This window comes from Bison bison, unplaced genomic scaffold (genome assembly GCF_000754665.1).
Source record: "Bison bison bison isolate TAMUID 2011002044 unplaced genomic scaffold, Bison_UMD1.0 scf7180017864268, whole genome shotgun sequence".
NCBI classification, from domain to species: domain Eukaryota; kingdom Metazoa; phylum Chordata; class Mammalia; order Artiodactyla; family Bovidae; genus Bison; species Bison bison.
In genome coordinates, this window is record NW_011494840.1 from 2,715,593 (window position 1) to 2,732,252 (window position 16,660).

At 38.1% G+C, this 16,660-nt stretch overlaps 1 protein-coding gene across 1 annotated transcript in view; it reads right to left on the reverse strand.

Annotated features, from left to right (window-relative positions):
* The window catches only part of BAI3 (brain-specific angiogenesis inhibitor 3), an 880,973-nt gene extending 865,694 nt beyond the window's left edge, over positions 1-15,279 (reverse strand). Inside the window, exons 1-2 of the mRNA XM_010848504.1 lie at positions 15,112-15,279; positions 13,265-14,036 (exon numbers count right to left, since the gene is read on the reverse strand). Coding sequence (XP_010846806.1) covers positions 13,265-14,021 — 757 coding nt within the window. The 5' untranslated portion in view covers positions 14,022-14,036; positions 15,112-15,279. The remainder of the gene's footprint in view (positions 1-13,264; positions 14,037-15,111) is intronic.
* Between the last annotated feature and the right edge of the window lie 1,381 nt (positions 15,280-16,660).

Below are 16,660 nucleotides of genomic sequence, written 5' to 3' on the forward strand. Positions count from 1 at the left end.
TTCTAAAGGGTTCCAAAACCATCCAATTAATGGAAGTTCATATGTATTGAGCCTCTATTAAACAGTCCAGGAATCATGTTAATTTTTTATGTTAATTACCTCAATCTCTCAAAGAAACTGAGGTTTAGAGAAATATGTAATATTCTCCATTAGAAGTTGAGAAAATGAGATTTGAACCCAGGAAGTCTGACTCTTAAATCACTATGAAATGTTGACTTGAAGCAATTTTCATTTTATATTAAGCTCTATAAGGAAATATCTAAATTAATGGCCATCAGATGTGTGGGATCTAATATGGAACAAGTTCCAAAGGAAGAAAATAATCAATGATTAAAGAGAATTTGAAAGTGTTAATTTGTTATGACATGATACATGTGAATTTCCCAGAAATGGAAAAGTGTACACGTTTATGAATTGACATTTGTTTTCAACTTTTAGAAACCTGCTTGGCAAATGATTTTTACTCTTAAATCCTAAGTAAAAAAAAAAATTAATTTCTGATAATTAAGAAGATCCACAGAATACTGATCTGAATGTATTTATTAAAAAGGCTCCAAGTGAATTTTCAAAATATCAACTTAAATGTTAAAGCTTACCTTGCAAAAGGCATCTTTATTCTTTGCCATTCCTGTGATCTTCTCAATAGTGAGACTAGTTAGATTTATATCTAGTAAATATTTAGTTAGTAAATACAGTTTAGCAGGGAATATATCCTCAAGCTATTGAAAAAATGTTCATCTTTTCAAATCACATTGCATATAATACCTGTGAGTATTTAATGCCACAGATCATACATAAGTGACTATGTATGTGTATGTGTCCCAAAGATCAGATATAAAATACAGGGAAAGGGAAAAAAATTGATAATTCACTGCATACCTGAATTTTCTTCAGAACACAATATAAAATGGAAAAAAGAATATATTTGTGTTCAATTTTTTAAACTTCTCAGCTGCTTAGTATTCTGTATACCCCCATCGGAGTCTTGGAATGTGTCTAAGTAACGAGCATATTATAATGAAAACTTGAGGACAGGAGAGTCAGGGAAATAATGCAAGGCTCAGGCCAGTATAGTAAGATTTTCCCGAGTACTACCAACATTCACTCCTGCGAAGTAGCATTCAGAGGCACGTTTAAAGTTCACAGCAGCCCAGTGCTCCCTCCCACCTCTCCTGGAAGGGAAAAACACTTCTCAACATGGCAAAAGCCCACCTACTCACAGGGGAGGTTAATTACCGCTACATAATTAACCTCACAAGAAAATTGTTAAGATTAATGAGGCAGTGCTTACTAAGTGTTTATAAGCTCCCCTTGAACGCCTATAGAAATATTTGTTTACCACAAACACCTACATGTATATTGATAACAGATTCTGTGCAAATTGTTGCAGTACAGGATCTGGGTGAACACATATATATCATGGCCTATGTATCTGTAAGGAAAAGAAGTACCCAAGGAGAAAAAGAGGAAGGGGGGAAGGAGGAATGAAGATAAAGAAGGGAGGGTGAAGGGCAGGTAACGGGCCAAGTTTTCACCTGTCAGTAAGAACCACCAGACCACAAGGAATGTCTGCTACTCAGTTCTTTGACAATCATGACTCAGCAAAAGACCATGAACCCTTGCTAACCTGGGTGAGTTTGAACATATATAAAAATCCAGTAGCTTTTGAGTGTATGTCAAAAGAATGGTCTCGTTATCTAAACGTACAACAGTGAGTGAAGTCGCTCAGTCGTGTCTGATTCTTTGTGACCCCATGGACTGTAGCCTACCAGGCTCCTCCGTCCATGGGATTTTCCAGGCAAGAGCACTGCAATGGGTTGCCATTTCCTCCTCCAGGAGATATTCCCGACCCAGGGACTGAACCCTGGTCTCCCGCATTGTATGCAGACACTGTACCGTCTGAGCCGCCAGGGAAGCCTAAACATACAATGCCTGTATTAATTTACACTTTTAATTAGGCTAGGACAATTAAATATTGATAATTTAATACTTAAAATGAGGTCCAGAGTGTCGTTAACAATAAATTGAAATTCAGCTATACCAGAGTACACTGTAGAATATTCAGGTGGGCAAGATCCTCCCCACAAAATATCACAGACCTGTCTGGCCACCACATCTTCACACCTGAATTACACAACAGGTCACCAGTGTGCCCCGTCACCTTTTAAAACCATCAGTTAACACCACTGTCCCCCAATCCTACGTAACTGGACATTTTGTTATCAGCCAAAATATGCTAGGTTAGGCTGTAGTAACAAAGACAAATCTGAATACCCAGTGTCTCGAAACAGAAAAAGAACTTCCTGGCTCAGCCTTCAGGCCACAGAAAGGGGCTCGTCTCAGCTCACATGTTTAAGGACAGAAGCTGCCTGGGGAGGCCCTTCTCTCTGGCACAGGTACCCCTGCCAGAGGCAAAGAGACCACTCTGGTGATCTTACTCCAGCAATGAAATAACCCAACTCAGAAGCAAGCAGTAACACTTCTGCTTACCATCCATTGGCCAGAACCAGTCACATGATCCCATCCAGGCACAGCTGGTCCAGAAATCAGTCACGACCCATGCCCAGAGAGAGGGAAGGCTGACACTACTGGAAGAGCATTAATAACACTCCAGTGTCCACTCATGTCCATAGAACAGATGCTAACATGGTGAACAAAGGACCTCCAAAAAAATTTTATGCCCTGATAACTTTAGTTTACTTCAAGATGTTTGACAGTCTGCAGCTGAACAGTTTGGGGAGTAACTAAACAATCAGGAAGAGAATCAGAATGAGTAACACCCAAAAACAGTACATTTATAACGATTTAACACGAGGGCTTCTAATTATTCATCAGATAAAGATCCAAAAGGATCCTAATACAATATTCGTATTTATCTGGGTAAACTCCAGTCTATGAGCAAGAGGTATGATTGCAATAAGCGAATTTGCAGGTTCGGAAACTTCAGGCGAAGAGGCTCAGAATCCAGATGATGAGACAGAAAGATGGACAATTCAGGTACTAGTCCTGAAACACGACATGCAGCCCCAGGACAAACTGACCCCAAGGAAAGAGAGATCCCAAGGAAAGTGTTCCCAGGACAGGCAGTAGGGGATGGGGTGTGAAACACACGGGGGTGGTTCACCTCTGGATGTGGATAAGGCAAGCTCTGGGCTTCCTGCTCACTTCACCAAAGAAGTCCTATTTTTAATAAACTTTTTCATATATTGACTTTTTATTTGGAAAAAAATTTCCATTGCTAAGGGGGAAAAAAGCTGTATTAATTCATATCCTATACATACTTACTTCTTTTGCATTAATCAGTTCTTGTTACTTAATGGATTAACTTCTAGTCAGCCATATCACTGTGGTTTCTCTCCCCTCAGGATGCAAAGACCAGTGGCAAGTTTATGTAATATTTATTACTGCCTAGAATTCACTTATGCCCTTTATCACCAACTGGACACCAAAATATGGTCATAAGAAAATTCCAGGAAAACCACTAGACAAAGGGAAGCCATACATTTTTAAGAGAACAGACTGTTAATATATCACAAGCTAAGGAAGGCAATTAAAATGCTCTCAGTGGTACAAATGGAACCAGCAACCGTGCTTCATGGCCACTTACTTCATTGTAGTTGGAAGTAAAGCCGATTGAAAAGGCTGCATTTGGTTAATATCTCAGGCACCACTTAAAAAATATACATAGTTTGCCCTCTAAGTTACAAAAACCAAGGCCAGCCAAAGAGAGCCGACCACAAGCTGACATTTCTGTAAAGGAAGCTGACCTCTCTGGGAAGCCAAAATAAACTGAAATCTCTCAGCCCAGATACAGAAGCAGATCGTTGAAAATTTGCCAGATTTATGTGGAAAGATTATATAAAGTAAACAGATTTCTATCTTCTCAAGGTGCCCTCTTTTCCACATTACAATTAGTATGAGGAGCCAACATTAGAAAAAAATACTTCCAAAAGCATTCACTGTAGAATAAATATTTGTTATGTATCACCTACTCAGAAAAATCAGAGCTGTATATCAACAGAAGGTCAGAAAAAAATAAAGGTTAGTCCGTTTGTTTCTTTGGAAGTTATTTTCCTTTTTCCTTCTCAGGACTCTTCTGTGACGTGAAAGGCAACCTAAACACAGAAAGAGTTAAAACTGTAATTTTCTTAATGAAATTATAAGAGTAAACTTAGCTGCCTTGGTTTCTTTTTGCAATGAAATGAAAGAAAAAAAATAAAGTTCTATATTAGTCTTGTTTTGTTTTTTTTTGTCTTTGCTTGGAGTAGGAAATGGCAACCCACTACCGTTTTCTTGCCTGGAAAATTCCATGGACAGAGGAGCCTGGTGGGCTGTTGTCTATGGAATCATCAAGAGTTGGACACATGTACTTGAGATGTATAATGAAATCAACAGGCAAAAGGATACTTACATTAGCAACCGAAATTGTTTTTTCATTTTATATTTCCACTATTATAATGATATAAAATGAAAACTAAATATTAACCTGCCAGGACTTTTTACATTTCATATGTGAGCCTTGAAATTACCAACTCACAAAACTTTCCTCGAATACCCAGGCCAGTTCAAATGTTCTGTGGTCACATCATCACTGAAAAATTGTATATGAATGTACATGTTACATGATTTTAAAACAGGCTAAGTAGTCAACAAGTCAACATGTACATATAGAAAGACTATTGGAGGAGTTCCTAAACTCAATGTAGTTATGAAGATGAACATATACTCATCCTGAGTTAGGATCAAGTGTAAAATAAACCATGTCAATTGAGCTTCTTAAAAAATGGCCAATTGGTTTTTACTTTGATTAGCTCAACTCTTTGTAGTGAAGTGAAAGTTGCTCACTCATGCCCAACTCTTTGCGACCGCATGGATTGTAGCCCTTCAAGGCTCCCCTGTCCATGGAATTCTCCAGGGAAGAATACTGGAGGGGGTTGCCATTCCCCTCTGCAGGGGATCTTCTGGAACCAGTGACAATCCCGGGTCTCCTGCATTGCAGGTGGATTCTTTCCCATCTGAGCAACCAGGGAAGCCTAGCTCAATCCTTTCAATTAGTAGGGTTAGCCAACCTGCAACTCTGCAAATGGCTAATTATTACATAAGACTGTTAGCACATTAAAAGGAACGATTTCAGACCAAGCTCAACGTAATGAGTTAACAAAATCACATACTCCTGTACCAGTAAATGTCCCAATAAGAAACAGACGATGTCTTGTAGTAAAGTAATGTGAGAAGAGAGTAAGGCATGGATAAAGCTTGGAGAAATCAGGGAGACAGAGTACAGTCCTAGGGTGAGAATCAGGGCATGGGCCTCAAGAGTGAGAGAAGAGAGGGGTTTCCAGAGAATCCAGGGAAGCCCACCCACAGGGGCTGTGACCTTCAAAACAGGAGTGGGTTCTGGTCATTTCTCAATGTGCAATGGGGTAACTAAAAAATAGAACATGTTATTTTCTTTAAAGCACAGATTGCCCTAGAGAATGATAATAAAACGAAAATCCAAAATAGACCTTGGTAAATCATCTTTCTAAATCTAGACAGGCTCTGCACTTCAAACACACTGCTCTTTAAACTTAATGTGCTTAGACTGAAAATCAATAGATTTTTGAAACTTACATCACATTTGTTTAAATAATATATACCACATAGAAAAAAAAAACCTAATGAATGAAAGTTCTGATTTGTAAAGACGAGTCTATATTCAGTAGTAGAGCAATATACTCTGATTATTGTTCTGGCTGGATACCAGGTAATTTTTTTTTTAATAATTAGATCTATCCAACCATCCTAAATGACCGTGTCTCTTTTACATTATAGAAATGACATTAAATATAAACTCCAAGAACTTATGTTCAGTTGAAATAATATTCCCGTGATACATCTGCAGATTGGAATTCTTCTAGTCAGGTAAGATTTGGACGAGATGATGCTGAGAGGCCCTTATGAATCTGAGAATTTGTGATTCAGGTGTTCCAGAAACAGAAAGAAACTCATAGCTCTAAAATTCTGTAGTTTTTCATTTGGACCAGTCTATAGTAAAATGATGAGAAAGGAAAGCCATGGTCTTTAAGGTATAATCGGCCCATGTTGATGGAGCAAATAATAGGTGCCTCACACAGTTACTGCTCAAGTAGAATAATCTGTGCCACAGACCTCTGTGAACTGGAAAGCAATTTCTCAATGTCGGGTTTCCTTACATTCTTTTAATTTATAAAATGTTTAACAAAACACTCCACATCTTTCTTTTCTTAAAAGTGATACGTAGTTGAAGTTTTCTCTTTAAAAATAGTTATTAGAGAACAAATTATCTTTATATATGTGGTATAGATATTTTTAATAAATTTTTAATCAAAACTTTAAAAATTATTTTTAAACGGAAGAACACCAGTAGAAATGTCATGAAATAGATACTCTATACCATTGACCCAGGAAAGCAAATATTTCTGTGTGCCATTTCTATCTTTTTAACCCATTCATTGCTAAAAAGCAATTCACCAAGGTAGACTCTGGTTAGGTCCACAATTGGTTTAATGCTTTTGATTATATCTAAGTGCGTGTAAATTGCATCCTCAACACTGTAATCTGGTTCCATCAGTGTTTCAATGTCTTTTCCATGCACATATTTGCTCTGTTTCCCAAACAATTCTCAGTCTTTAAAGAATCTTGTTGTCTAGAAGTAATTTGAGAATATAATATCCAAGATTAGGTTAGCAGATAAATTATTTCACTTAATATGGGAGAAACTAAGCAGTAACCATTTTGCCTTCATATTTTATAACACGCTCTAAGCATAAGGGATGTGTCATAAGGGGAAAATGCATATCAGCAAACATGTCCAATTTCAGAAAAGATTCCTATTCAGGGAATTATTTTTGAGAGAAATAGCTCCACACTAATGTATATACTATGCATTTGTTACTCATGGCACTTTCTGTGCAAACTAGAAACATATTACTTTATTAAGAATATCTTATTAATAATAAGAAGAAATATATTAACCTTTAATAAATAAGTATTAGCTAGGTCATTCTCTGCATATGAGCAAAATTCCTGAATGATAGTTGAAAGATAATTGAAAATAGAGCATTTAGCATTTAATTGAACACAGAACATTTTATGCAGTCTTATAGTTGGCATTCTGTAATTCAACTTTAAGAAAACATTAGAATCTTCAAATGAGTTCTAACAAATTTTTAAATTTGTTTTCAATATCTGAATATGTAAGCCTTTGGAGGACTCTGAGGGCTCATTAGTCTATAACAACTAAACACAATTCAGTGAAAAAAATTCCAAAAATGTTCTACTTCTTTCCAAATGATTTAATATAGATTTAATTGTTTCAGGATAATTCCTTTTCAAAACAGAACTCAAAACATGAATTTAACTTTGCATAATGCAGCAAAAAGTAAAACACTTGGAAACTCCTTGATTTACATTTAGATTTTACAGACTTTAAAAAGGATCAGCAATGATATCCAGAGGACAGCTTTCCAGCCCTGGGATGACTCACATTCACTGGCTTGATCAATCTGATGTATTAGTCATGCCTCCATCAACACAAAGGTATCCAGATGCGACCTTTTCTTTACATAATACAAAACAGACATTCAGTCAACTAATGACCCTTTGTTAAATGCCCTAAATTCCTAAACAAGTTCAAATAATTATACGGTAATCTACTTCATTAGTTATTATCAATCATCTATCATTTATAGCCAAAAGATAAGAATAAAATAGAGGTTTCAAAAACTGAATTGAGGGCCTAACAAAACTTGAGGATTAGACCAAGTGTCTTCCATATGCAATCTCATCTAATTCAGCACTTCACTACAGTACAGTCAAGCTCAGTGAAGCACTGTCCCTTGTCAAGGATGCTACGAGGTGGCTGAGTCACTCTCAGGACCCAAGGGCATCTCATACCAAAATACACCTTTCATTTCAATGAACTGACACACTTAGAAAAATTGAATACCTCTCTGATCTGTATTAGTTAATTGAATTGGTAAAAGTTTCCACAGAGCTGACAGAAACTAAAATATTCCAAGCCATTAATTTCATTAGTTTTTTGGGATAATTTTTTAACTACATAATGTCATATCCTGTTCTCTGGTACCCTGGGGAATAAGCATTTCTAACAACCCAAGAAGGGAAGCGGGGATACAGAACAGGTTCTCAGGTGAAGGTGTGGATTCAAACCCAGCTGATGGTATTTCAAAAAAGTAACAAATGTTGATTTTTTAAGAAACTATGATTTCAGATCCAAGGGCCAGATGACTTGATCTGAATTTGTAGATAATACAGATCAAACTGACTCTAAGGAACCCTGTATTTTATGAAAGTATTTCGTTTAACAAGAAAATCACTTCTATTAGGAAATGAAGTATAGGAATACATGAAGTTGGAATCTAAGTAAATGAAATTCCCATCTCGGTTTTGAAGAAAACTAACGTGTAGCACGTTTATCTGCAACTAACACTGCAGTTGGAATGACACACATGTGTACACAAGATTTTTCTGTTAATATTTTTAATTTACTGCCTCCAAAAAAAGTTGCCATATAATGGAGTTTTCATTAATACTACATATCTGAGCCACTCCCTAAATTGCTTGACAAAATTCTAAAATGGCAAAAGTAAAAATTAGGGCCTGTTACTTGGCCAGGCCTAAAATTTTAGTAGTATTCTACTATTACTATACATATAGATCATAATCAGGAATAAGTAACAGAAGCTCTAAACGACATGCAAATATTCCTCTTTCTTGGAAAGACTTTGCATATGTTTCTCTTCAAACTGTGGAAAAAAGATTTGGAAAATGTCATTTCTGGATAAGAACTGCTAAAAAACGTAGATAGAAATGAAGAAAATTAAAAAAACAGGTAAAAATTGGGAAATTTTCTTACTACTGTTTTTGTAGACAGCTGTATATAGAAAGCTATATTTATCACTAATCTATTATAATAAATGCATATGGAACTAACACTATTTCTCAATGACTCCATTCTTCTTGTGCTTTTAAAAATGTTATTAAACAGTACTTTGAGATAAGGAGCTGGCTAAATAACACCTTAATTGTACTGGAAATGTTATAAATGGTATTAACCTCAATTTATTGGTATAGTCCTTAAATTTTTTATTTTGTTTAGCTCATTTAACATTCATTTCAACCAATCTTTATTGAAGCTCTGTTTAGACTGTGCTAGACAACTGGAAGACCAAGTCTGTACACTTGAAGACCTCACAAGACTAGCAGAGGAAGACAGAAAAATAAATGGAAATTTCAATGCCATATGATAGATGCTAGAACAGAAGTACAGTGTGTGCAAAGGGCTATGGGTCCACCAAGGGGAAGGACAAACTGACAAGATGCCACTGACTCAGGAGATCTCTGTACATCCTGATACAGTGTGGGATCACAGCATTCACAAAGGAAGTAAGAGCCAGGAGGCTAAAGAAGCAAGGGAAAAGTGACTAAAAGAGCGATGAGGCAAAAAAAACCCCACAAGTAGAAAGAAATGAAAACACCTGAAAATGAAGAGACACACAAATTGCTCTGGATTTGTGCCTACAAGTTCAAACACACACACACATACAGGCTAGACTTTATACAGGCACATGGTGAGACTTCCTTTGGGTGGATGATTATCAAGGATTAGCAGGGGCAGAATGAAAAGACAAGGAAGTGTGTGTGTCCAGATTTCCTGGAATCTATACAGGGATCCCAACTCCCTGCACATAAGTAGCGCCATTGATGTTAAGTAGGAAACAAAGCTTCCATTAAGGCTTATTATGTGATTTAGACACTCTGGTATGCAATTTCTCTCTCTTAACTGTTTTAATTATTTAAGTGAAGTAGTAAGAAATAAGATCATATATGATCTTTTATACTTTAGCTATATAGTCCAGGATCATCTGTGGTAAAAGAAAGCTATAAAAAATATTAAAGACCTCATGAATAAATACCAGTCTTGCCCCTACTCACATCTGAAAGCCAGGTAAACAGTAATGTTACTTTAGATTTCTTTTAAAAACAGGTATATAGACTGTACATAAAAAGTTATTTAATAACTGCCTGAAATAAGATGACATTATTATCAAGAGAGTCCATTTTGCCAATTTACTAGACTTTCAAAATTAAACATAAAAATTAGGAAATGACAGCTAAGTTTCTATAATCACATGGCACCCCAAATAAGTGAAATATGATCTTAAATAAGAAAATATTTAAATATAATAAAATTTCACACTTTAATGAAGCATCATTTAACAATTTCCTTTTATAATATATTCAAGATAACACCTGTAATTGTCAGTGTTGTCATTTCAAACAGTAATAGTCTTCTTACTGTTTTCTGGTTATGAAATTCTTAAGTACATGAATGTTTGTTAACAAATATCTTAGTAGAAATCCTATCTCAAAACTGACATTCCATTGCTGAGAGCCCATAGTTTTCTCAAATACTGACTAAATATGATAACTCCAATGGACAGATACAAAATATTCAGTATTCAGCATATCTTTACCATCACTAGCAGCATTACATTAAAAATTCTGAAACTGTATCTACTGAGCATAAAGACCATTCTGTCAAATTTGTGCCACCTCTGTGACATAGTACACTGGAAAATACTTCTACTCAAGGCTTCTGAGTCAGTACTGATAACAGCAAATAAAATGGGAGGCAAAAACCATGGAGGATGAACTTGTAAATATTCCCCTTATTCTCTGTTCACAGAGAATAGAAATCATAAAGTAATATACAAGTGGGACTTTTAAAACCCCATTTTAGAAGTTGAGATTACATGTTACCAAATAAAATGAAGACATTTTGGAATTAAATTAGATATAAGTAGCACCACCGTATGTAATTATTACATATAGCCCTCAAGCCCTGTGAATATCATTATGTGGTAGTTTATTCAAAACAGTAAGATTTTACATATCATTTGTATTGACTAAGATTTAATGTACTTTTTACATAATTTGACTAAATTAAGCATCTGCAGATTTTCACATTCCTTTCCTACAATGTAACATGGCCTGAAAGGTCTTCTTTGAATGAAGTAAGGAGTACTATATACATATTTTATAGGAATTACTTACAAATGCATCAGCCACAATTATGTCATCAGGAATTACTTATCCTTACCTTTCTGACTCAGAACACCTAAGCAATTCAAGAGTACAAATTTAGAAGACAAAGGATATAGGCTGTGCAATTTTACTGATACAGCACATATTCTTCCCCTATTATATAAACTTTTCCTCTTCAGCTCTATTAACATGTTAACAATTTTAAAACAATCACTGATTTCTCTATGGAGGCATTTCTTTCTCATTTCACCAGCTAATTAGCTAAAAGAAGCGTACAGCCTCCCCCAGGATTCAAACATCTAATGTCTAAAATCACTCTTAGTCATTTACTGAAACGAATGGCCATCTAGTCCAACTTCTATAAATCTCAGCCCTTTCCTAACCCACACCTCATGATCATGACTAGCAAAATCTCTAAAAATCATACTCCGTGAGAACACAACAACTTTGTTTTTGTCACTTGCTCCCATTCACACACACACACACACAAAAGGTTGTATATATACCAAGATTCTTTTTCCACTGTCATCAGCAGTCAGTTTGATGATAAAATTTTAACCACTGAAGATACAAATTTTCTCCATTTTCTTAGAACAGCAATAGAACAGACAAGCAAAACCTGGATTCTGGTGTTAATTGTCTTATTAGCCAGCTTATAACATCACACTTTCCTCATGTACTATAGCTTCTTATTCTAAGGGACACTAATCGGTTTTAAATGGTGTTAAATACCATCCCTGCAGTTGCAAGTGCTTCTCTGGGATTTTTACTAGAGAAAAGAACTCCTGTAATTTAAAACCACTTTGCTTTCTTCAGTCACAGCTGTTAGGGAAACACTGACCTGTAGAAATCTTAAAGGTTTTTTCACCCTTCTCCCACCGCCATTAGTCTGAATTTATTTTCTAAGGCTTCTTTGCCCCGGGTGCCATGCCTCTTCCATAATTCCCATCCCCCAAAAGGCTTTCAGCAGAAAAGTCAAGGCTTTTTGCTGGTTAAGCCGTTTTCTCTCTCTTTCCCCACTGCCCCCCACCCCCTTACAAAACCTTGGCTACTCTTAAAATTCTCCAACAACGTGTCAATTTTATGTTGGCCACAAAGACAACTTCTGTTGGGGGAGGAGAGCAAGGAGGGACTGGAGCTTGGCTGTCCCTTTCCACAGACAGAGATCTTTGTGGCAATCAGAAAACATTTCCTGCATAAAAATTCAACATGCACTCTGGGTACAGGGTTGGGGAGCAAGAGAGGCTAGATACCAGCCGTGCCCTCAAATGAACAGAATGCATCCCCTAATCTTCCAAAGGGGAAGGCCGTTTTCTCAAAATGTGCCAGCTTTCCAGCCTTATTAAACGTAATCCACAGTCTCAGATCCTGGGGCAGCTTCCCCACTAGTCTGGGTGAAGCTATAAATCACTCCTGTACTTTCCCCTTTTCTTCTGCATTTCCGCTGCATGGCTTTCCATCTAGCTCGGCTCTGACAAGCTCAAGAGGGGACTAAGAAGACAGAACCAAAAGTCATGCTAACAGGGTACCAGGTCTTGCAGGACCTGCCTGTGTTCATTTGTAACCTTACAGTCGGTACTTCCAGTGGGCTTCCGTTGACCACAGAGCCAGTGTCGGACTCACTGTGCAAAGCATCTTTTACACAATGATGGGTCTCTGGGGGAGGGGCACCCTTGCCATCCCATGTAGGGGAGTAATTTGGTCCACATCGACATGCCATTGAATCTGTGTCACCTCTCAGCTACACCCCAAGTTCCAACCCAGAAAGGGGCCACAGATGAGACAGTGGGCTGAAGCCCCAGCGAGAAGCCTACAGATCCACTCCCAGGTCTCTGAGTGTCTCCATCTCCCTCAGGGGCTGCAGCCTAAGAAAGCAATAAAGCATCACCTCCCCAGCCACCCACCTCCATCTCAAACTGACTCCACATTTTTGCACCTATTTTCCCCTGAACACTCCCACTGGCATCTAAGGGCAGGTTGCTGAGCACCACCCCACCCTGCCACCCGTCTAAAACCTTGAAAAGTAAAACTAGCTTGAGAGACCAGTGAGGACCACAAATCAAACCAGAGGTGACCCAGGGATGTGGCAAGGATCCAGCCGGCGTGGGACACAGCACATTTCCGCCCTGTCGCCCCCCGCCCCCACCCAGGCACCTCTTTCAGCTGACCTTACCTTCTTTGGGCGGTCGCTTGGCCTCCCTGGTAAGATTGCAGACCTGGGTGGTTTGCAGCTCTTGGGTCAGGCAGCCCTCGGTCTGCTCATTCAGGGGCAACACCACGTTATTTAACAAAACCAGCGCCTGGTCGTCGAGCCCCCACTCTCCCAAGTGCTGAGGGCAGGTGCACTTTGTATACATGATCCCGCAGGACTCCGTTCTCCCATTTTCTGACTTTAAGCAGCTCTCCAACCAAGTGCATAACACATGGCAACCAAACTGGCTCGGGCTCACCTTGTTCAACACCAAAAACTCAAAAAAAGATTTCTGATCTTCTTCCCCTTTTTTCTGTAATCCTGGGAAATTGGTTGGAAAGACCCGACGTATTTGAATAAAATTTTTGTCATACTGTAGAAAAACGAAAGCATTCTTGGATTCGCAGAGTTGCATTATAGAATGATTCTTTCTTAAAAGATCCTTGATTTTTTCATGGGAAAAATGATCAAACTGATAAGCCAGGAGGGAAAAGTTAGAGCAGCTAAGGTCCTTTTTGGAAAATTTCAGGTAAATGCTATATTTGGTTGGATCTGGATTTTCCAGCGTCCAAGTGCAGTTTGTAAAGTTTTTGGGAAACATTTCACTTACAGAATACGATCCATAAATGACTCCCTTCACCAAAGTTGAACACCAGAAGTCTTGGGCAGCATTAAATCCAAACATAACCAGGAGATAGGTGGAAAATATATAAATCAGCAGGTTACGAACAGCCTTCATCCTATGTCATTTGGCCTGTAAAAATGGCAATGAAAGTAAAATGCAAGTAGGAGTCTATGCGCATTGATAAAAAGAAACTCCTTCCAATATTACAGCCAGCTGTTTCCAAGATTTCAGTAAAAAAGCCTTTTTTAAAAAGGGCAGGTAATTTTTTTATGCCATAAAACTATCTGTTGCTGTGTGAACAGCGCCCTCACGTGGCCCTTCGCAATGGCCAAATTCTCTACATTCAATTTTAAAATAATATTCAATAGATTACTAATAGGAATGCTCTTATCTACCAAGATTTCCTTCAAGTGCATTATGATTCTAGTGATAGAAGAGGAAAACTCAGCTTTTTAAATATAACAACCTAAATTTTAATTTGAGATATTTTTAAGCAACCTAGACAAACCTTTTCTCCCCCTCAGCTCTCTGCCTGCAGTAAACAACATCACACAAAATCTGATAATCTAGGAACAGCTGTCGTCATATTATTTCTTTTCTTTTAAATGTGAAAAGCACGTATAACAAATGATAGCCTCAATTTAAAAAGCACAAATGATAATTTGTTGCAGCTGAAACACCATCACCCAAATGCTCCTACTAGTCTTTGCAGGGGCCACTATGTGAACTGATGGGAAATTCCTATGCAAAACTACAGGCATTCATGTAGATTAATAGAATTTGTAAACTATCACCCGAGAAAGGGCAGATACAGAAGGAAGACTAGCTTTCGGACATCATCATTGAGAACCACGATTTAAGGCAGTCATTTCAATGTGACATGCCTCCTGGGATACATAAAGTAGACCATTGTATTAGTATCTGTTTCCAAAGGCGTTACTAGTGAATAATCCCAGAACCACAGGAACTGAACTGGTTTCAGTCTTTTTTTTTTTTTTTAATTAGGGCTATTTTACCTAGAGTTATCTACTGTAATTTAACATTTACACATGGTAGATACACTAATTAGCATTGTCTCTTCTAGCAGATTTCAATTACTGAATTGTTGCTACCTCTCCAATAACAGCTCCAAAGCTCTTTTCCTTTCCCCCTCTATTTTTTTAACCTGGTCTTACATAATACGGTAATTCTTGGTTATATTTACCTCTGTAAGTTGTTATCCAAAAGTAACTTGAATATTTTTCAGCTTTAACCTTTAAGAAGTTATTTCTTAGAATAAATGACACTGCTTTTTTGCTTAGCCTTTGAGCTGAGAAAAGTGATGCCAAGTTAATTTTAAAAGTCTTTAGGCTGCAGTCTCTTCCACTGTTCTGTAAACAGAGACAGACATACAGACATATAGATAGTTAAGAGTTTTCATGTCTTTGCCTGGGTCCTCTCTGAACCAAAGGATAAAATCCTCTTCCTCCCCATTGCATAACGCACACCAATGCATGCACACAAAATCCAGTTTTGAAGTCTCTGAAGACAGATCTGCAATCCCCAGATCATGATTCCAATTCTATGTCTTCATATAAGCAAAAACAACTCCAATTCTAAATCTCCATATAGCAGCAGTTTAAAATAACATCAGAATTGCTGGGACTATCAAAACAGTGTTCTCAGATTCAAACATACAGCTCAATGAATAATGCATTTTCTTCTTGAGAAAATAACGCCAAAGAGGATGTAAAGGTTAAAAAATAGGGAAAGTTATAGGAAATTCTAGAAATAATCCCCCCTTTTTCCCCCTGCTGTAGCACTTTGCAGGCAATGCAGGTCTGCGCAGTGTTCTTCAGGATAGAGTGTAGGCGTTGAGAGCCAATGTGACAGTGAGTGTCTAAATTAGGAATTCCATCCATGAAAGGGGGCTTCATTTTATAATCACTAACTCAAAAAGAGGTCGTATTTCTTTTCCTAATGAAACCCGGTACTTTTGCTTCCATCTATTTGACAGTGCATGTCTGCATTGCTGTGCTCATCAAGGATGAGAAACAGTGGATAAAAGGCTCTGATTTCACTCTTCGAGCCTGCTCAAGAAAGCCCCCTCAATATAACGCTCTTTATTTCGATCACTGGTATACTCCTTCGTGTACGGAGTCTTCTTTTATTCTACATAATCACAAATGGATCGCCGAACTCTGTCACCCCCACCACCACCCCCATCCCCCGCCAGTCCCCGACTGCAGGGCCACTTCCAACAATTATATCTTTCTCTTTAAGAAAGAAAGAACCGGGTTGCGGGTGTGTAAGGGACCCGGCCACCGAGGATTCAAGGATGCCATTTATTTATTTATTTGTCTCCTGCTGAGAGGCAAACTGGCGTTTAGTTTAGCTCCCCTCAAAACTGATTTTCTGGGTGACACTTTAGTCGAACATAGACGGCGCCATCACTCCACTGATTTTTTTTTCTTTCTCCCCCAATAGAAGACCCACGGCCTCCCCTTATCTTAACTTCCTTTTAACCTAACATTTCCCCCCACAAAATGACCCCGATCACACACAACCGCCAGATGTTCCAGGTCTCTCAGCCTATCCCTCCTGACGGAGCACATCTCTGGAAAACGAGACTTGCCTAACTTTTCAACTGCGGCGTTTAAGTCAATGGAGACCGTCAGGTCTGCTCGCAGCCCCTCCATCCGCCAGCAACAGCCTTGCCTTTCCCGATCCTTCCTCCGCAACTCCCCCACCCCGGGGTGGGGGGGGGGAAGCTG